The sequence below is a fragment of the Monodelphis domestica genome, chromosome 1 (assembly GCF_027887165.1).
Source record: "Monodelphis domestica isolate mMonDom1 chromosome 1, mMonDom1.pri, whole genome shotgun sequence".
NCBI lineage: Eukaryota > Metazoa > Chordata > Mammalia > Didelphimorphia > Didelphidae > Monodelphis > Monodelphis domestica.
The window spans coordinates 720,234,056-720,256,592 of NC_077227.1; the positions used below are offsets into that span (position 1 = coordinate 720,234,056).

Below are 22,537 nucleotides of genomic sequence, written 5' to 3' on the forward strand. Positions count from 1 at the left end.
AATGTAATGTATAAATAGGGGGTAAAGAAAGACCAAATAGAATAATCATTCTCACACAAAGATTCACATGGGAAGGGGAGGGGAAGAAAACTCCTATAAGAAGGAGAGGAAGAGAGGGGGGGGGGGTTACTTAAACCTCAATCTCAGGGAAATCAGCTCTGAGAGGGAAAAACCTCCAGATCCATTGGGATCTTGAATTCTATCTTACCCAACAAGGGTAAGGAGAAGGGAAAACCAAGGGGGGGAGGGGGAGAGGGAGAACAAAAAGGGAGGGAAAGAGAGGGGGGAGGGGGAGGGAACAAAAAGGGAGGGACTAAAAAGGGAAACATCAAGGGAGGGGACAAGGGGGACTGTTTCAAAGTAAATCACTGGACTAAAAGGTAGAGCCGAAGAAGAAAAGGTTAGAATTAGGGAAGGCAATCAAAATGCCAGGGAGTCCACAAATGACAATCATAACTTTGAACGTGAATGGGATGAACTCACCCATAAAACGTAGACGAATAGCAGAATGGATTAGAATCCAAAACCCTACCATATGTTGTCTTCAAGAAACACACATGAGGCGGGTTGACACCCACAAGGTCAGAATTAAAGGATGGAGTAAGACCTTCTGGGCTTCAACTGATAGAAAGAAGGCAGGAGTGGTAATCATGATATCTGATAAAGCCAATGCAAAAATAGACCTGATCAAAAGGGATAGGGAAGGTAATTATATTTTGTTAAAAGGGACTATAGACAATGAGGAAATATCATTAATCAATATGTATGCACCAAATAATATAGCACCCAAATTTCTAATGGAGAAACTAGGAGAATTGAAGGAAGAAATAGACAATAAAACCATACTAGTGGGAGACTTAAACCAACCATTATCAAATTTAGATAAATCAAATCAAAAAATAAATAAGAAAGAGGTAAAAGAAGTGAATGAAATCTTAGAAAAATTAGAATTAATAGACATATGGAGAAAAATAAATAGGGATAAAAAGGAATACACCTTCTTCTCAGCACCACATGGCACATTCACAAAAATTGACCATACATTAGGTCACAGAAACATAGCACACAAATGCAGAAAAGCAGAAATAATGAATGCAGCCTTCTCAGATCACAAGGCAATAAAAATAATGATTAGTAATGGTACATGGAAAACCAAATCTAAAACCAATTGGAAATTAAACAATATGATACTCCAAAAACCTTTTGGGATGCAGCCAAAGCGGTAATCAGAGGTAAATTCATATCCCTGAATGCTTATATTAACAAACAAGGGAGAGCAGAGATCAATCAATTGGAAATGCAAATGAAAAAACTGGAAAGTGATCAAATTAAAAACCCCCAGCAGAAAACCAAATTAGAAATCCTAAAAATTAAGGGAGAAATTAATAAAATCGAAAGTGATAGAACTATTGATTTAATAAATGAGACAAGAAGCTGGTACTTTGAAAAAACAAACAAAATAGACAAGGTACTGGTCAATCTAGTTAAAAAAAGGAAGGAAGAAAAGCAAATTCACAGCATTAAAGATGAAAAGGGGGACAGCACCTCCAATGAGGAGGAAATTAAGGCAATCATTAGAAATTACTTTGCCCAATTATATGGCAATAAATACACCAATTTAGGAGAAATGGATGAATATATACAAAAATACAAACTGCCTAGACTAACAGAAGAGGAAATAGAATTCCTAAATAATCCCATATCAGAAATTGAAATCCAACAAGCCATCAAAGAACTTCCTAAAAAAAAGTCCCCAGGGCCTGATGGATTCACCTGTGAATTCTATCAAACATTCAGAGAACAGTTAATCCCAATACTATACAAACTATTTGACATAATAAGCAAAGAGGGAGTTCTACCAAACTCCTTTTACGACACAAACATGGTACTGATTCCAAAACCAGGCAGGCCAAAAACAGAGAAAGAAAACTATAGGCCAATCTCCCTAATGAATATAGATGCAAAAATCTTAAATAGGATACTAGCAAAAAGACTCCAGCAAGTGATCAGAAGGATCATTCACCATGATCAAGTAGGATTCATACCAGGGATGCAGGGCTGGTTCAACATTAGGAAAACCATCCACATAATTGACCACATCAACAAGCAAACTAGCAAGAATCACATGATTATTTCAATAGATGCAGAAAAAGCCTTTGATAAAATACAACACCCATTCCTATTAAAAACACTAGAAAGCATAGGAATAGAAGGGTCATTCCTAAAAATAATAAACAGTATATATCTAAAACCAACAGCTAATATCATCTGCAATGGGGATAAACTAGATGCATTCCCAATAAGATCAGGAGTGAAACAAGGATGCCCATTATCACCTCTACTATTTGACATTGTACTAGAAACACTAGCAGTAGCAATTAGAGAAGATAAAGGAATTGAAGGCATCAAAATAGGCAAGGAGGAGACCAAGTTATCACTCTTTGCGGATGACATGATGGTCTACTTAAAGAATCCTAGAGATTCAACCAAAAAGCTAATTGAAATAATCAACAACTTTAGCAAAGTTGCAGGATACAAAATAAACCCACATAAATCATCAGCTTTTCTATATATCTCCAACACAGCTCAGCAGCAAGAACTAGAAAGAGAAATCCCATTCAAAATCACCTTAGACAAAATAAAATACCTAGGAATCTACCTCCCAAGACAAACACAGGAACTATATGAACACAACTACAAAATACTCGCCACACAACTAAAACTAGACTTGAACAAATGGAAAAACATTAACTGCTCATGGATAGGACGAGCCAATATAATAAAAATGACCATCCTACCCAAACTTATTTATCTATTTAGTGCCATACCCATTGAACTACCAAAATACTTCTTCACTGATTTAGAAAAAACCATAACAAAGTTCATTTGGAAGAACAAAAGATCAAGGATATCCAGGGAAATAATGAAAAAAAACACATATGAAGGGGGCCTTGCAGTCCCTGACCTAAAACTATATTACAAAGCAGCAGTCATCAAAACAATTTGGTACTGGCTAAGAAATAGAAAGGAAGATCAGTGGAATAGACTGGGGGAAAGCGACCTCAGCAAGACAGTATACGATAAACCCAAAGATCCCAGCTTTTGGGACAAAAATCCACTATTTCATAAAAACTGCTGGGAAAATTGGAAGACAGTGTGGGAGAGACTAGGAATAGATCAACACCTCACACCCTACACCAAGATAAATTCAAAATGGGTGAGTGACTTAAACATAAAGAAGGAAACCATAAGTAAATTGGGTAAACACAGAATAGTATACATGTCAGACCTTTGGGAGGGGAAAGGCTTTAAAACCAAGCAAGATATAGAAAGAATCACAAAATGTAAAATAAATAATTTTGACTACATCAAACTAAAAAGCTTTTGTACAAACAAAACCAATATAACTAAAATCAGAAGGGAAACAACAAATTGGGAAAAAATCTTCATAGAAACCTCTGACAAAGGTTTAATTACTCATATTTATAATGAGCTAAATCAATTGTACAAAAAATCAAGCCATTCTCCAATTGATAAATGGGCAAGGGAAATGGATAGGCAGTTCTCAGATAAAGAAATCAAAACTATTAACAAGCACATGAAGAAGTGTTCTACATCTCTTATAATCAGAGAGATGCAAATCAAAACAACTCTGAGGTATCACCTCACACCTAGCAGATTGGCTAACATAACAGCAAAGGAAAGTAATGAATGCTGGAGGGGATGTGGCAAAGTAGGGACATTAATTCATTGCTGGTGGAGTTGTGAACTGATCCAACCATTCTGGAGGGCAATTTGGAACTATGCCCAAAGGGCAACAAAAGAATATCTACCCTTTGACCCAGCCATAGCACTGCTGGGTCTGTACCCCAAAGAGATAATGGACACAAAGACTTGTACAAAAATATTCATAGCTGCGCTCTTTGTGGTGGCCCAAAACTGGAAAACGAGGGGATGCCCATCAATTGGGGAATGGCTGAACAAACTGTGGTATATGTTGGTGATGGAGTACTATTGTGCTAAAAGGAATAATAAAGTGGAGAAGTTCCATGGAGACTGGAACAACCTCCAGGAAGTGATGCAGAGCGAGAGGAGCAGAACCAGGAGAACATTGTACACAGAGACAAACACACTGTGGTATCATCGAACGTAATGGACTTCTCCATTAGTGGTGGTGTAATGTCCCTGAACAACTTGCAGGGACCCAGGAGAAAAAAACACCATTCATAAGCAAAGGATAAACTATGGGAGTGGAAACACCGAGAAAAAGCAACTGCCTGAATACAAAGATTGAGGGGACATGACAGAGGATAGACTCTAAATGAACACTCTAATGCAAATACTATCAACAAAGCAATGGGTTCAAATCAAGAAAACATCTAATGCCCAGTGGACTTACGCGTCGGCTATGGGGGGTTGGGGGGGGGAGGAAAAGAAAATGATCTATGTCTTTAACGAATAATGCTTGGAAATGACCAAATAAAATATATTTAAAAAAAAAAAAAAAAGAAAAATCTTTAAGATTGACATGAGAGTTAGAACTTTGTTGAAAAGAACAAGTAGATATCAGTGAACATTGATTAAATAAATTGGGTAAATAGAAACAATCTTGGTTCTATAACCTTAGATGTCTTCTTATTAATTTCAGGTTCACAAGGGGTAATTGTTCTGACTCAGTCCCCAGCCTCTGTATCTGTGTCTCTGGGAGAGAGAGTCACTATCAAGTGCAAGGCCAGTCAGAGCCTCTTACACTTATCTCTACTGGTTCCAACAGAAACAAGGAGAACCTATTAAAGCACTGATCTACAGAGTTTCTAATCTGCACTCTGGGGTTCCCTCTTGATTCAGTGGCAGTGGGTCTGGGACAGATTTCACCCTTACAATCAACAATCTGGAGTGTGAGGATATTGCAGAGTATGTACACATATGTATGTACAGAGTATGTATGCACAGTGCTCTAGTCCCTAACAAAAACCTCCCCAACCCATTTGGCCTCTAAGGTCATGGGAATAGATGCCTTCCCCAGAGTCCTAGACTCATAGCAACTACTTTTCTAGAGGTCAAGAAAAGACTTCTTTCAGCTCTCTTCAGCCCCTATTATTTACTCCATTATTATAGTGGCATGATGACCTTATGGGAAGAGCTGTGGTTATGCATTTCACATTGGCTATGTTCTATATTTTGAACCCCAGTTTCACCATCTATAAAATGGTTAAATGAAGGATACATGGGAAAATATTTTGGAATTCTTCAGCATCAAATGGAAGTAAGTGATTATTAATTTTATCTTTAAAAGATCTCTGAATGAATGAATCTAGACAAGAAACTTACCACCTCTATTCCTTCTATTGCTCAAGTACAATATAAAGGCATTGGACTTCCATTCATAATCTGTCATTTTCTCATCTATAATACTATGAGAATACAAGTTACAACCCTTAGCACTAAATGATCCCAATACTAAACTGTACTTCCCAGGTTATGAAAAAGTTTCTGCATGCTATAGGTTCATGACTCATCCTAAGCAGCCCATTTGGTTTAAGGCTACACAATGTTTACTCGAATGACAAGTTCATAGATTCAGAATTCAAATATATTTCACAGAGGCAGTTGAAATTAATAATCAATTGATAAAATATTTATAAAATGTCTACTACATTGCAGGCACAGTGCTAAGCCATAAGGATACAAAGAAAGAGAACAGATAGAGGAAAAATTTGTAATGCATCAAAATAATTTAAACAGAGAAAGATTTTATTCATCATCTTGCTTTCTGTATCAGGGAGAGGAGTGGGCAAGGAGGATGTGAAGGAGGGAGGAGCAGAAGAAGGGAGAAAATATGGAACTTAAAACTTAAAAAAATTAATGTTAAGAATTTTACATGTAATAGAGGAAAGGAAGTATTTTCAATTATATTATCTGATGTGTCAATGAAGCTCATCCCCTCCTCTTCCTGAGTAACTTTACATGTCTATCAAACATTCCTGATATAGCATAATTGTGTCAGATTTGCATCTGTGTATGTTCGTTTGGCAATAAAAGTCAAGTCTTTGGGCTTCTAAGTGGGAGAATTGAAGAGAATTGGGGGAGAACCAAAAAGAGAACAGAGGAGGTAGGTGAGGGGGAGAAAAGAGGAAAGAGACTGTCAGGCTAGGAATCGTGAGGTCAGGTTACTTAGGAGTAATTGTCTACCCCTTCCTAATAACTTCATAAAATATATATCTGGGTAGAAATATTATGTCAAATTTGCCAGTTGGCCACCATCAGTCAGGGACTTTTTTTAGGGCCTTAATTTTGTTCTGAGAGAAGTTTTGAGTAGGTATAGCTTAGGTAAAAAAAAGGGGGTGGGCTTTAGTTTGCTGGCCTGCCTTCATATGTGAAACAAACTGGTGGAGAGAGGGAACAGGATGCTGTTTTTCCCATATCAGATCACTTTGGATTGGTGAGAAACACTCCTTCCTTGGTCCCATCCCACCCCACCTTTTTTTTTTCTTTTGGCTTGAATGGGATGGAAGGGGCCTTTTTGCCCATATGGAATCCAGTGGGCTTTAGGACCTGCTCTTTTCCTTTCCACAGCACTCAATGACCTAATGTTACTTCTTTCAGCCTAGTGCAATGCAGGGAGAGGGGAAACCCTTGAACAAATTCTGGGGGTCCTAGGCTATGGAGTAGAGTTAGGGGCTACCTGGGGCATTAGAGAAGGGAAAGGACACTTTTTGCCCAAAACAGAACCAGGGACCCAGGCTGGGGAATGACTGTTTCTCTCCCTCCCTCCCTCGATCATAAAGAACTCTCCACCTATGGTTTCCCACTTTCCACCCCACCTGACCTGACCTCTTTTGGATGAGAACTGGGTAGCAGTGGAGGACGGGGCAGGATCCCATGTGCCCCCTGTCTGTTTGACTCTCCTGGGTGCAAAAAAAGCAGACTCCTGTTTCTTCCCTGCCTCTGCACTCTCCTTATGGTCACAATCAGCATTTTCCAGCACATGGGAGCACCCCCCTATTGCAACTAGGACCAATTTTTTTTGAAACCTTGGGGCACTAGAACCCAAAAGGTCTTTCACATTCCAGTGTCTGCCTGACTTTCCTCGGGATGCCCATTAATAATTATGTGCCTACATGATGTAGAAGCATTGTTGTTAAGACATAGAACACAGGCATTTTCTGATCAGCGAATTACAAGATATAAAATAACCCTGTTAAACAATGAAAACATTACCTTGAAGCGCTGTTCAACTCTTAACCCTGCCATCTTGCTTCCAGATTTACCAACTTCAGGAGAACAATTACATAGTTGTGAAACACTAGTGTCCATGGCAGAAAAGCCTCGAGATGATCTCCTGGACACTCCCTTAAACAACTCAGACCTGATCTTATTTACTGATGATTCTTCTTTTATGAGGGATGGCATACGCTACACTGGAGCTGCTGTAGTCACAGAATTTGCCACTGAGTGTTCAGCTTCGCTGCCCTCTAATATTAGCGCTCAAGGGGCAGAACTCATAGCTCTGAAACATGCCTGTATAATTGCCAAGGGTAAAAAGGCAACAATTTAGAAGGATTCTAGATATGCTTTTGGCATTTGTCACTCAGTCGGGATGCTATGGCTCCAGAGAGGATTTTTAACCTCAGCTGGAAAATCCATAGCTAATGCAGAAATTATTAATGAAGTTCTTTCTGCTCTCAAACTGCCTAAAGCCCTAGCTGTAGTTCATTGCTCTGCCCATACAGGTGGCTCTGACCCTGTCTCTAGAGGAAATGACCGAGCAGATGCTGTTGCAAAACTAGCAGTCTTAGAAGGACCTGGATTAATTTTAACATTAACAACCACTGATAATTTAAATTTATCACTTTCCTATAATGAAAAGGAAGTGGAAAAATGGAAACAAAAATTTAAAGCAAAACAGATTAATGGAGTATGGGTATCGTCTGAAGGGAACCCCTGCTCCCTAGAAGTTTCTATCACCAAATTTGCCAATCTGTGCATAAAAATGGTCATTTTGCTACCCAGGGCCTTGTGGACTCTGTTAAGAGATTATGGATAGCCCCCGGTATAACTACCGTAGCCTCTAAAGTGTGTTCAGCCTGCTCTACCTGCCAGGCATATAACCAACACACCTTTCGTGGCAAAGCTTTCGGTGAGTGTCCTCTGGCTTACACGCCTTTTGAGCACCTACAGATAGATTTCATAACAATACCAAAGGCCGGACATTATAAATTTTGTCTGGTCATAGTAGATCAACTGACCAGATGGCCAGAAGCATTTCCTGTGACCCGAGCCATGGCGGCTTTTGTTGCTAAGGTGCTTTTAAAAGAAATTATTCCTCGTTTTGGCCTGCCAGCATGTATTGATTCAGATAGAGGAAGTCATTTACTCATTCTGTCTTAAACCAAATATATTCTTGCTTGGGGATAACGCCCAAATTCCATGTTCCATATCATCCCCAGAGCTCAGGCCAAGTAGAAAGGATGAACAAAGAACTTAAAACTATGATTGGCAAATTATGCACTGAGACCCATTTAAAATGGCCTGAAATTCTCCCTCTGGCCTTATTTTATCTTAGAAGCAGGCCTAGAGGAGACTTACATATTTCACCATTTGAGATGCTTTTTGGACATCCGCCTATACAGGCTAAGCCTGTCTCCCCGGCATATACATCACTATTAGGGGGAGATACTACTATTGCTTCCTATATACAGGAATTACAGCATAAACTGCATGAACTTCATGAATCTGGAGCTGCAGTACAAGCCGGACCACTAGACTTTTCACTTCACGACCTGAACCCGGGAGACAAGGTGTATATTAAAAATTTCCAGTGTACTAGAGCAACTCAGCCTTCTTGGGAAGGACCACTCCAGATATTGCCCCCTAATTGGCTTTTGTCAATGTTCCCAGCAAAACATTGGTTTTTGCTGTCTCTCTCTATCTCTCCTACTTTTCCTTTATCTCTAACTATTGTAATTTCATAGCTAGTATGTTTACAAGACACATTGGAGAAGTTAGCCTTCCTTGGGCCTCAGGGGGAATTGTGAATTTCAAAAGTATTCAACCCTGTTTCAAACCATTCTTTAGAGGATGGGATTTGGCTATTTCCTGATCAATAATAATGTAGATACTTGGAATGACAGAATCAGGTCTTGGAAACTACAATCTCCACCCTACTCAGGGTAACAGGATTTAGGAAGGGCTGCAGCAAAGCTCAAGATTTAATTATTTGAGAATATGACCTTCAACAGACATGTGCAAAGGGGACAGACCTCTGGGAGGTCCTGGGTTAAGCTAGAGCCACCATTGGCACAGGGGAGACACCGGAATTGAGGTAGAGGACAGCTGAGGAGTCTGAGGACTTCCTGTGTGAAGGAAAGGAGGTGGTTGGTGCCTGGTGCTTGAGGTGGAGGCCCTGAGACTTTTTCTCCATTTTGGTCACATGAGTGATAGGGACTGATCTCTTTTCTTTGCCTCGGCTATCTAAGGCCTTGGGTCTTTGGCCCAAACCTAAGCAGAGGGGGTATTTAAACCCTATTCCCTTCTCTTCCCTCTCTCTCTCTCTCTCCCTCTCTCCCTCTCTCTCTCTCTCTCTCTCTCTCTCTCTCTCTCTCTCTCTCTCTCTCTCTCTCTCTCTAATGCCTTTCTTCCTCCTGTTTGTAATTAAAAACTCCATAAAAGGTTGACTGCTGACTTGAGTTTTCATTTAGGAATTACATAGCTGAATTCCTTGGCAACCTTAAATTAATATATATCAGACTTTTAAAGTGATTTCCATATCACACTGCCAATTGGGGGAAGCAGTGGCTGGACACCCTTCAGATCTCCAAGCAGGTCTCCACTGACCTGGGACCCTGGAATTCACTGAGGACATGCCCTTAAAGGCTCGGTGTCTGAAGCATTCCCCTCCCTGTTTGAGTTTTGGCTACTCCCCTGTGGGATAGGTGTTCTTATACATTTGTGACCTCATCAACCATTCCAACCTGAAGCCCTAGACATTGCCTATAGCCAGTACCTCTCTCCTGACCATAGGAAGGGACAGCTCTACACCCATTCTCAGCTCTGAAGAAGTTATGGAATATTGAGACCATTGCCCTTTTCCCCTTAGATACTTGGAGAGAGGAGGGGATAGGATGGCAGGTGGCACTGAACCAGGTGGGGCCTGAGATTCTGGCCTTCCTGGAGGCTGCGTGGTTCCCCTATGGATGGCTGGGCCTGCCAGATGGCAGGATTCACTTACCAGAAGCAGTGGGGAGACAGCTAGCAAAAAGAATACATGACACCACACATAGTAGAGGCACAAAACTGAGTGATATACTGGACGAAGACTTTTTCTTTCCTACTATGCACAGAATCTGCAAAGACATCACTTAAGGATGTGAGACATGTGCGCGAGTTAATCAAAAGGGGGGATCGAAGGAACCAGGGGGCACCCGGTGAAGAGGGCTGGAGCCAGGAGAACAGTGGGAGGTAGACTTTTTTTTTTTTTAGGCAATGGGGGTCAAGTGACTTGACCAGGGTCACACAGCTGGGAAGTGTCTGAGGCCAGTGTCTAGGGCCTCCCATCTCTAGGGCTAGGTCTCAATCCACTGAGCTGCCCAGCTGCCCCCTTGGAGGTAGACTTTACAGAAATCAAGCCACAGAAAAATGGGTCCAGGTGCCTTTTAAACCTGATAGACACTTTTTCAGGTTGGATAGAAGCATATCCAACAAAATATGAAACTGCCTCAGTGGTAGTTAAACCTCACCTCACTGCCAACTGCTGGCTTTGCCTTGATTCCCGACCACCATATTATGACATTTCCCCATCAGGTGCTTACTGGGCCTGCACCTCCTCAGGATTGACCCCTTGTGTTTCCTCCGTGACATTGTCCCAGGACCCTGAGTTTTGTATCCTAGTCACCATTCTGCCCTGAGTACTATACTATCCAGGGACAGAGCTGCTGGACTATTGGGAACATCAAAGAATAGGCTGTCAGAAATGGGAACCTATCCTTGCACTGACCCTAGCCACGCTATTTGGCTTGGCAGGGATTGGCATAGGTATAACCTCCCTTTGTCAAATAGCAGACCTAAGGCACCTACACACTGCTGTAGATGAGGATTTAAGGCATATAGAAAAATCACTAGATGCCCTAGAGAAATCGCTATCCTCCCTTTCAGAAGTCATACTCCAGAACCGAAGGGACCTCGATCTCGTGTTCCTAAAGGAGGGAGGCCTCTGTGTCATCCTCAAGGAAGAGTGCTGCATATATATGGTCCACACAGGGGTAATCTGGGAGTCAGTAGCTGACCTTAAGCGTAGTTTAGATGCCTGAGAATGTGAACTCACTCACTCCCAACCTTGGTACCAGCAAGCGTTTGTGAAATTCCCCCTGGCTCACCATCCTCATCTCCACTATAGCAGGACTGGTGTTAATTCTCTTCTTCCTTATCACTTTCGGGCCTTGTATAGTCCACTGACTGGTCCTCTTTGTGAAGGATCAGGTCCACACAATCCAGCTCATGGTCCTCAGGCAGCAGTATCAGGCTCTGACAGGCCCCCAATGGCTACGCTAATGCCCTGCCCCTGGAGGTCTCGGCTCGCCCCTGAATGAGCATCATAAAATAAAAAGAACTGGGGAATGAAGGGAAGGGGTGGGGTTTGCACTGTGTCCAAATGAACAGTTCCTGAAAAAACTCCAAGGCCACAGTTGGGAGAGATATCCTGGGAAAAACTGCAAGGCCACAGTTGAGACAGATAACCTGGAAAAATGGTAAGACATCCTCCACAAGGCCACAACTGTTGAAACAGACAAGGCCACAACAGATATCCTGTTGTTTTAAGCTGCTTTATATATGTGCACTCCTGATCCTACCCCGCACGGTTCTATTGCGGAACCATCCTAGCACTAGTAAATAAACCTCTCCCTGCTGTCTTTGCATTGTCTTTGCATGTTCCTTTGCAGGGTACTTCCACTCGGACCCTAACAAGTGGAAGGAGGACATTCCTACCTCGAGGGTCAGTCAAAAAAAATTTGAGAAAGAGCAAGGAGTCCAGTGTAACTTGACTGAAGAGTATGTTGTGGGAGGTGAAAAGTATAAGATGGCTAGAAAAGTGGGGTGGGGTGGGTTAGATCATGAAAGTCTTTGGATGCCAAATGGAGGATTTCTTGTTTGATCTGGGAGGTGACAGGGAGTCAGTGAAGGCTGTTGAAGAGTGTGTGACATGCTCAGATCCATGTTAAGAAAATCTATTTCCTAGGTAAGTGAAGAATGTATTGAAGTGAGGAAGATTCTTGTGACAGGCAGAGAAAACAGCAGGCTATTACAATGTTTCAGGTGAGAGAGGACATGAGAACCAGGCAATAGATTGGGGACAATACCAGAAGTGTTTAGGGGGATTGTTCAAGAGATATAACAAAAGAAAAACTTATATTCTTTGACAACATATTGGGTATGATGGAGGAATGGTAGTGAATCATTGAGGAAGATCACCTTAGGGGCAACTAGATAATGTCATGATTTGAGTGCTGAGTCTAGAATCAGGAAGACAGGGAAATTGCAGTGATTTGTCATTTCCTTTTCTAGCTCAATTTACAGATGAGGAAACTGAAACAAACATGGTTAAGTGACTTGACTTGGGTCACACAGCTAGTAAATGGCTGAGGCTGTATTGGAACTTAGGAATTGAGTTTTCCTGACAGGTCTTTCAGCCACTGCACCATTATCTGACTCTAAATTATCTTCTTTTTAAATCTCCTTTCAATCATCTCTAGAAGAGTGATTCTTTATCCTGTGCTGGGTATTCGGGTAAAGAGCTTCTGCCAAATGGTTAACAAAGATTAGGCAAAAAAAAAGAGTTAGACAAGGTGCAAGAAATGATTGTAACCTATAAAAATGAAGCATCTGTTGACTAAGATCTGACCTGGCTAGGTACCTAGAACTACATACTAGAATCTTGAAAAACTGACAAATGACCAGTGCCCATCCTATTAATATATATCTCAAAATATCCTTGTGGTCTCAACCTGCCCTACAACTAGAGAATTACCACTGATCAAACTATATCCCAACCTCATCTAGACATAACACTTATGGATAAAAATTTAAGAACCACAACTTAATAAGGGCCATCCTAACTGGAATTCATGATCTCCTAGCTACATGGAATATAAGTGAAATCAAAAGCATTTGGGAATATCATGAGACATATAATTCCCATCATTCTGTCCTCCTCTAATGGTGTGGGTCGGGGAGTGGATAGAAATTTGGATTGGGAGACAAAAAGACTTGAATTTCCATCTTCTTTAAGTAATTTATTAGCTATGTGATCCATGTTAAGTCACTTGCTCTCTCTCAGCCTCAGTTTCATAATCTGTAATAGAATTCTGTAAAATAAATAATATTTATTTTAAATACATAATCTATAAAATAAACATAATAGGATTATAAGGAACAGATAAGCTAATGTACAACTTTTGAAATATTTAAAAGGTTATATAAATATTATTTATCATTATTATTGTATGAAAGTCACTTTCAGCAGGCCAGATGAGTTTATATTTTAATGCCTCAATTCAACTAAAATAATAATTTTTAAAAAATTTCAGAACATTAAATAGGAAGAATTAATATGACATTCTAACTTGTCTCAGTCTGAATTTATTAGAATGAGATGAGAAAAATGAGATCATAGGTGCTAAGGATGATCACTCATATTTTACCAGCTCTTTAAAGTTTACAAAGTAATTTTACTCCTAAATTATTTTACTATATGTTATACAATAAATTTCTCCCCATTTTACAAATTAGGAAATTGAGTTTTGGTCAATTAAGTGAATTTGCCTAAGATTGCACTGTTAGTTAGTGGTGGTGAAATTGGTTGGTTTGACAAAAGAAGATGTGGTGACATGAAATAATATATTTCCTAGGGTAAAAAACTGAAGGGAGAGTTTTTTTTTCAGGAAAAAAAATGGATTGGGCTGGAGGGGAAAAGGTAGGACATTAAGGGAAAAGCAGTCTTGACAATGTGTTTCTGTTCTTTGACCACCTGAAGGAGACTCACTCTTTGAAGGTTGTGAGTGGGTCCGATTTTGAGTAGGGAACAGGGAGGGAAGGACTCTAAATATTTTGAGCTTTGAGCATGTTAGGACTCCTCTTTTTACTTGCTGTTTTGCATTCTCAAACCCCTCCCTGCTGTTCAAAATCTTTATTAAAAGCTCTGTCCTGTTCCTGAATGAATCAGCACTGGACAGAGCTCAGTGTGAACATGGCATCCCTAACTCAGGTCCTCTGCCTCCTGCTTTTCTGGCTAGCAGGTGAGGAAGTATAATGTGTGGAGATTATGAAGGATGGGAGACTGTGAGAATTTCTTTGCAATCTGAACTTTGCCACATTCTCTTTCTCAGTTAGAACAGTCTTTGAGAAATGATTTAGAAGTCAGAACAATGGAACTTTTTGGAGATGAATTAATATATTTCAGATTTCAGAGATTTGTGGCAAGTTTGGGGAAGGAGCAGAAACTCGTTTGGTTCTCTAACCTCAAATCGCTCTTTAATTCCAGGTTCCCAAGGGGAAGTTGTTCTGACTCAGTCTCCAGCCTCTGTGTCTGTGTCTCTGGGAGAGAGAGTCACCATCAAGTGCAAGGCCAGTCAGAGCCTCTTACACAGTGATGGGAAAACTTACCTACACTGGTTCCAACAGAAACTAGGAAAATCTATTAAACGCACGATTTACCAAGTTTCCAATTTAGACTCTGGGGTTCCCCCTCAGTTCAGTGGCAGTGGGTCTGGGACGGATTTCACCCTCACAATCAGCAGTCTGGAGCCTGAGGATGCTGCCATGTATTACTGTGGTCAACACACTCACTGGTCTCCTACACAGTGCTTCAGCCCTGAACAAAAACCTCCCATATCATTCAGTCCTAACTCAGAGGAAGAGCTACTTTCCCCTGAGGCCTAGGCTCACAGCAGCTGCTCTCTGACATCAAAATAAGGACTAGTTTAGCCTTTCTTTTAGAATCTCTATGTTCAGTCCTTATTATTTACTTCATTGCTCAAGAGAAAGTGGCTCCCCTTCCTCCAGCTGAAATAAAATGATACATTGTTATACTGTGAAATTTTCTTGGTTCACTATTCGCAATAATGTTACTCCAAAATATCTTGTGTTGCAAATTTGGCTGAGATGACTTTTCTAGTTGGGCCATTTTCCTCCCTATGTAGAAACGTGTGTTAATGGAATTTTGTACACATGGAGTTCATTTCCCAGAATCCCTTTCCTTTTTGTTCCCATGTTGTGTCCTTGCCTGTATTGATAAGTTTGGGTAACTCTGCCTCCTCTGTTCTCTCTCTCTCTCTCTTCTTCCTTGTGTATGGTCTGAGAAGTTCTTCTTTACTAAAGGCTATTACTTTCCTCTACTTCAAGTTGTTATTAATAAAATTTATAGAATATAATATTTGGCATATTGTATATTAATTTTAATCTTAAATTATTTAGATTTACAATAATGTGAAACAAATAAAATAATTTCTGGCAGACGTCCCTCAGATGCAGAACACAATTTTTTTCCATTAATGGAATGAGTTCTTAGTTCATAGTTCTCCACTTTTCTATCAGTATTATGTGAGAAACTTAACTCAGGGCTTCACTGAAATCTAGGTAAACTCTGTAATGCAGCATCATATTTAATATTACTGTTTAGTGAATCTGTCAAAAAGTTAAAAAATAGTCTGGAATGTCCTGTTCATGCCCATGTCTCAATAAAGCTGACATACAAAGTTCCTTCTCTAGATATCAATTTCCTGACCTCACCAGCTCTGATGCCTTTGCTACTTAGAGGCTCTCCTGGATTTTTGTGCTGAAAATGCCCCAATGTCTCTTTCCAATTGTTTTGTTTTCTGTTCTGTGATACTGTCCCAGGGACACAAAGATTCCACTGTCCTCACTTGATGCATATGAACCAATGGGCAGGCCATGTATGCAGGACATGATGTCAATGGCCTCTCTCTGGTGGGGATAAGCTGTTTTTGCTTCTTTCCATTACTAGGGTTAGTCTAAGGGCAGTTTGGAGAGCCTGAGATATTATAGGATCAGAGATTTAGAGCTGAAAAGCACTTTAACAGTCCTGGAACCCAATCTAATTTTTTAAATGCTTATGATACTACATCAAAATTTCCCCCTGGTTCTGTTCACTTCCTTCTGAAATTGTCTCCATCATTTCTTACACTTCACTAATATTCCTTTTAATGCATATATGATGATTTGTCTAGCTATTCCTGAATTTATGGATACACCACAGGTATTCATTTGTTTGCCACCACAAAATGAGCTGCTCTGAATATGTTTGAATGCATGGCTCTTTCCCTCTGTCTTTTATCATTTTTTCAGTATATAGGCTTACTAATGGTATGGCTGTTTAGAGAGTGTGTAGGGTTTAGTACCTTTTGGGGTATGGTTCCCAATTTAATTCCCCAAAAGGTGAGACTAACAGTGCATTAATTAATTTATTTTCCTGCAGCCCCTCCAACATTTCTCATTTTTTAAAATTTGTCAACTTCATTACTCTTATACCAGCCTTTCCCTTAATGCGTGTGGAAACAGAGGGTCAGAAAGGTCAGGTGACATGGCCAGTCATACCATTTAAGGTATTAGAAGTAGAATTGGGATCTCAGTCCTCCTGGGATTCAAGGTCCAATACTTTACTCATTATGCCACTCTGCCTTTCTCTACCAGATTATGGGCTCATCTCTAGACCCTTCCCCATTATTTTACAGGAGAAAAAGTTGGGCCAGAGTGACCATAAGGGCATTGTGAAAGAGTAAAGGGAATGAAAACCCAGCAACTTCTAGGTTGAGACTGTGATTCTACATTTGTGAGTGATGACAAGAGTCTATAAATTATCTAGGTTTGGGGGTGTTAATGACCTGCTCTGTACCCTCCCGAGAGTCCAATTTCCTGTAGTTTGAATACAGTGCATTTTGGCAATCACTTATTGGATTGAATCTGCAGTGAAAATAACCTATTGAAATTAGATGCTCATTGAGGGTGAGGAATTTGATATTCCTCTCTTCTTATATTTTATCAACTGGGGAAGAGAGCAATAGGGAGAGAAACAGAGAAACATACCTACAGAGAGGCAGAGCCAGAGAGAGGCAAGGAGACAAAAAGACAGAGATAAAGGAGGAGATAAAGAGAGATTCCCTTATCTTAAGGTTCAGTCATACTTTTCAGGTTGGGGGCCAAACTTTTCAATTTTTGAGCCCTGGGGACCATCCACATCCTGTTTATTCATATTTCTCCCAACAGATAGCCTGCTAGATCACCACCTGCAGAGTGAGTGAGTATTTTCTACCCAATCGTGAGAGTAGTCATCTCAACCTCTAGCCACAAAAATAGGGACAGATTCTCAAGATTTTTATGTCTTCAACCTTCATCCCTGGGTATCTGATTAGTCCAGTGTGAGTAGACTTTCCTCCAACAGACTTATTGCAAGAGTAAGATGGAGGTTGAAGATTCAGAAAATTATGTTCACTTTCCTCCCCTCTTCTCTAGTCCCTCTTCAAGTACAGGTTGTAGATCACCTGGGTTTATCTGACCCAACTCCTTCCTCTTTCACAAAACTGCTATGGAGACTTTCAAGTGTTATGCTTCTGAATCTACTTGGACCAAAGTTGTAGAAGCTGAGTATTGTCACCTCACCTTGTAGCCACACTGCCAATCTCATACTTGTGAAGTAATGACCAAATCTATGTTTTATTCCAGCTTGCATAAACTCACTCAGATCTCCTTCTAAGAACATATAGATACAAGCAAAACAAAGCAAAACAAACAAACACTCTGACTCTGATGAGCTCCCCTCATTTCTGTCCTCCAAGTACAATCTGGTAACTCATTTCTCATGTAAGACTTGTTGTTTTTAAGAGGAAATCCCAAAATCTGAAATAGTTTTCAAAAAGATATTCATTTGGCAGAGGAGAGGGAGCTGGAAAGGAAGTGTGGCTCCTCATAGAATTACTAGGAGTTCTTAGGTCTTTCAAAGCTATTTTTCTTCATAATATTGTAGTCATTATATTAGATAGGTTTCTCATTTTGCTTACTTTAGTCTACATTAATTCACACAATTTCCCCATAATTTTTCTAATCCTTCTGAGTATCATTACTTAGTAATGAACTTATTTTGCAGGATTTTCTCCAAGCCATTGCAGGTCATCTATGTGTGAGTTCACAGAAAAGATTAGCCTCCACTCCTCCTGCTCTCTTAAATAAGATTCTCTTTTTTTGGGTAGGGATCAAGACAGTTCTTAAATTTCAAACTGAATACAGTCTATTATAAAATGGATAAGATTGCCAAGTTTGGGAGGGAAATAACATTTTTTGGGGAAATTTTATAGCAAGTCTCTGACAAAGTCCTCCTTTCTCAAATATGTATAGAATTGAGTCAAATTATGAGAATATAAATCATCCTCAGTTGACAAATAGTCAAAGAATGTGAACAGTCAGTTCTCAGATGAAGAAATTAAATATTCACATGAGGAAATGCTCCAAATCACTATTGATTAGAGAAAGGCAAATTAAAAGAACTCTGAGATATCTCTTTACACCTATCAGAGTGGTTAATATGACAAAAAAAAGTGATAAATGTTGGAGGGCAGTATTGACACCAAGACGGAAGGTCAGGGTTTAAAAAAAAGAATTGACCATATGTTAGGAAAGAAAAACTTTATTGTTCTAATATTTTAATTCACTACAAAAGCAATTATTTATCCACCTTTGGAATATTAAACATAATATATAATAGCCAGTAAAATATGACTTGCACAAGAATTGCTTCTGTTTAAATCAGAAGAGAAAAATGATGTAATTACAAACTAAGAATAAATGCTCATGTCGTGATAGGGCATTGCAGTTTTCAAAGTAATTTTTCATCAAAATCATCTTGCCTTATAGGTGGCCCAATTGTTTTTTCCCTAATTTAGAGATCAAGAAACTGAATTTCATCAAGACTGAATTTGCTCAAGATCCCACTTCTAGTTAATGTTAGTGAGGTAGGATGGGATTCAGAGAAAAAAAAAGTTGTGGATAGATAAATAATATTTGTCTGTAGCCCAAAGATTAAAGGGAGAATTAAAAAAAAATGAAAGTGTCTGGTAGGAGTTAGTGGTTCTGTCATTTGCCCACTGGAGGGAGACTCACTATTTGAAGCCTGAAACTATGCTGATTTCCAACAGAAGACATGGGGAAGAAATGTTCAAAATGTTCTCAACCATGGAGATGATAAGGTCCCTTCCCTTACTTGCTGTTTTGCATTTACTCCTACCCCAAACTCCTCCTTGCTGTTTCAAATCTTTATCAGTAGCCCTGTCCAGCACTGGACAGAGCTCAGTGTGGAGATGGAGTCCCCAGCTCAGCCCCTCTGCCTTCTCCTGCTCTTGCTCCCAGGTAATATGGGGAGGATATTATGGAGGCCTGAAGGCTGATAGAGATCTCTTGCAAGCTGAGCTGTGCTGCATCCTCTGTCTCAATAAGAAAAATCTTTGATACTGACATGAGAGTTAGAACTGTGTTAAAAAGAACAAGTAGATATTGGTGATCAGAGATAAAATACATGGGGGAAAGGAGCAGAAACAGTCTTGGTTCTATAACCTCTAATGCCTTCTTATTAATTTCAGGTTCACAAGGGGGAATTTTTCTGACTCAGTCCCCAGCCTCTGTGTCTGTGTCTCTGGGAGAGAGAGTCACCATCAAGTGCAAGGCCAGTCAGAGCCTCTTACACAGCGATGGGAACACTTACCTATACTGGTATCAGCACAAAAAAGGAGAACTTATTAAAGCACTGATCTACAGAGTTTCCAATCTGCACTCTGGGGTTCCCTCTCGATTCAGTGGCAGTGGGTCTGGGACAGATTTCACCCTCACAATCAGCAGACTGGAGCCTGAGGATATTGCAGAGTATATCTGTTCATTCTGGCCCTCTAACACAGTGCTCTAGTCCCTAACAAAAACCTCCCCAACTCATTTGACCCTTAAGCTCAGGGGAATAACTGTGTCCCCAGTATCCTAGGCTCATAGCAGCTGCTTTTCTAGAGGACAAGAAAAGGTCATAATTCAAGTAGCAGGATGACCTTATGGGAAGATCTGTGAGCATTGCATTTCACCTTGGCTATGTTCCCTATTTTGAACCCCAGTTTCGCCATCTGTAAAATGGTTAAATGAAGGATATATGGGAAAATATTTTGGATTTCTTAAGCATCAAATGAATGTAAGTGATTAATAATTTTATCTTTAAAAGATCTACAAATGAATGATTCTAGACAAGCAACTTAGCCCCTCTTTGCCTCCTATTCCTCTAGTACAATATGAAAGCATTGGACTTCCACCTCATAATCTGCCATCTTCTCATCTGTGATACTATGAGGATACAAGTTCCAATCCTTTGCACTAAAGAATCCCAATACTAAACTGTACTCTTGTTAAGATTAAAATTTAAAATTTAGGGAACCGAGGCAGTTAGAAATTAATTTCTCTCTGCAAGGAGTATTATATTTTTAGAGGTTTATTGAAGATTAAAATATAAAGAAAACACAAGTAAGAAAGGCACATGTCTAGGCCCAGAGAGCTTATTCATGACCACTCACATCTTGCCTCCTAGGTGGAGAGCCCTGTGTGCTCCGAAGCAGAAGTAAAAAGAAGGGCAGAGCCTATTCACAACCAGGTTAAATATCCCATCTCGCTCTCGGCCCAGGTGAGGTTTCAGTAAGATTAGAAGGCATTCTGGAGAAGTGTAGGAACTACTTCTGGGGATTGAAGTCCTTGATTCAAGTCCATTTTTACACTCTGCAGGTTATGAAAAAGTTTCTGGACGCTATAGGTTCATGACTCATCCTAAGCAGTTCCTTTGCTCTAAGGGTACACAATACATACTTGAATGACACGTTCATAGATTCAGAATTCAAATGTATTTCAAAAAGGCAGTTTAAAATGATAATCAATTGATAAAATATTTATTAAATATCTACTATATTGCAGGCACTATGCTTAGCCATAAGGGTACAAAGAAAGATAATAAATAGAGGAAAAAATTGTAATGCATCAAAATAATTTAAAGAAAGATTTTTTTGTATCAGATTGCTTAGTATATCAGGGAGAGGAGTGGGTAAGGAGGACGTGAAGAAGAAAGGAGCAGAAGAAGGGAGAAAATATGGAACTTAAAACTTAAAAAAATGAATGTTAAAAATTTTTATATGTAATAGAGGAAAAGAACTATTTTCAATTACGTTCTTTGAGAAAGCAAAGATAAACATTAAAAAATAAAGATGTACATAAAATAACTATATTAAGCTAAAGAGGAATAATATATAACAAAGCCATATTAGAAATGAGCATACTCTAAATTCTATGGTATCCAAATACATAAAGAAAACATCTGAACTATGAGAAGATACATACACTTTGTACAAGGGTAACAAAAAGTTTACCAATAGTGAAAATGTGGAACTGAACAAATTGTTGGAAGAACTAGAGTTAAAAGTCCTATGTGATCTTCTAAATGATACAGTAAAGACTTTTACAAAAATTGACCCCTACATACTAGGGAAGAGAGATATTGCAAACGAAAATGAAAAAAAAAACAGAAGTCGTTAATGCATCCTTGATTGACCATAATGTCATAAGAATAATAGGTCTTAGACACCCAAATGGAGTCTTAATAATGCTATCCTAAATAATGAGTGATTCAAAGAAGAAATCATAGAAATAATTAATATTGATGTAAGATTAAAAAGTAGTGATAAAAACATTCCATATTTTCTCAGAGATAACTTAGGTAGCCTTTGGGGAAAAACCATATCCATACAAATATACTTTAACAAAATAGGGATAAAAGAATCAATAAGCTGAATATGCATTTAGAAATTAGAAACCCAACTAATCAAAAACATAAAATAAGCATGAAAGTTATTAAAATTAGAAGCAAATAGATAAATTAGTAAGGAAAGAGCCATAGAAGTGATCAATAAAAGGCGATTCTTTGCCAAGATTAATAAAATGGACAAATCTTCAGGTAATCTGAATAAAAAGAAAGGAGCAGAAACTAGAAACTCAATGTGATAAAAGAGCAAATGTGGATGATGAAATAAAACCAGGAGAAATAAAAACTATAAACAAAGGACACATGCACAATTGTATGCTAAACAAAAAGAATGAAAAGACAGAAAACAGTCCTTGCTTTCAAGGACCTCATACTCTCATTGGGAAGATAATGTACAAACAACTCTGTACATACAGCAATGTAGAGCTTAAATAAGAAATAATAAACAAAGGGAAGTAACTACAATTAGGAGGAATTAGAAAAAGCTTCATGTAGAAGATGGGATTTTACCTGGGACTTTTGGGTTGCCAATAGGGAGAGACCAGGAGAGAGAGAGCAATCCAAGCATGGAAGTCAGTCAATTAAAAATGCTTTGAAGTCCTCATGTCACTGGATTAAACGCATATTCAAAGTGTAAAACATAAGAAGCTGGAGAAGTAGGGTGAGTTAAATATTGAAAATCTTTGAACCTTAAACAGA

General features: G+C 39.3%; 2 gene segments (V, D, J or C); both read left to right on the forward strand.

Annotated features, from left to right (window-relative positions):
* Positions 1-14,242: 14,242 nt before the first annotated feature.
* LOC100617029 (immunoglobulin kappa variable 2-30-like) lies at positions 14,243-14,934 on the forward strand. The segment is given in 2 exon segments: positions 14,243-14,291; positions 14,537-14,934. Coding segments are annotated over 2 exon segments (447 nt in total).
* Positions 14,935-19,284: 4,350 nt separating this feature from the next.
* Positions 19,285-19,960, forward strand: LOC130457425 (immunoglobulin kappa variable 2D-29-like). The segment is given in 2 exon segments: positions 19,285-19,410; positions 19,641-19,960. Coding segments are annotated over 2 exon segments (369 nt in total).
* The last annotated feature ends 2,577 nt before the right edge of the window (positions 19,961-22,537 follow it).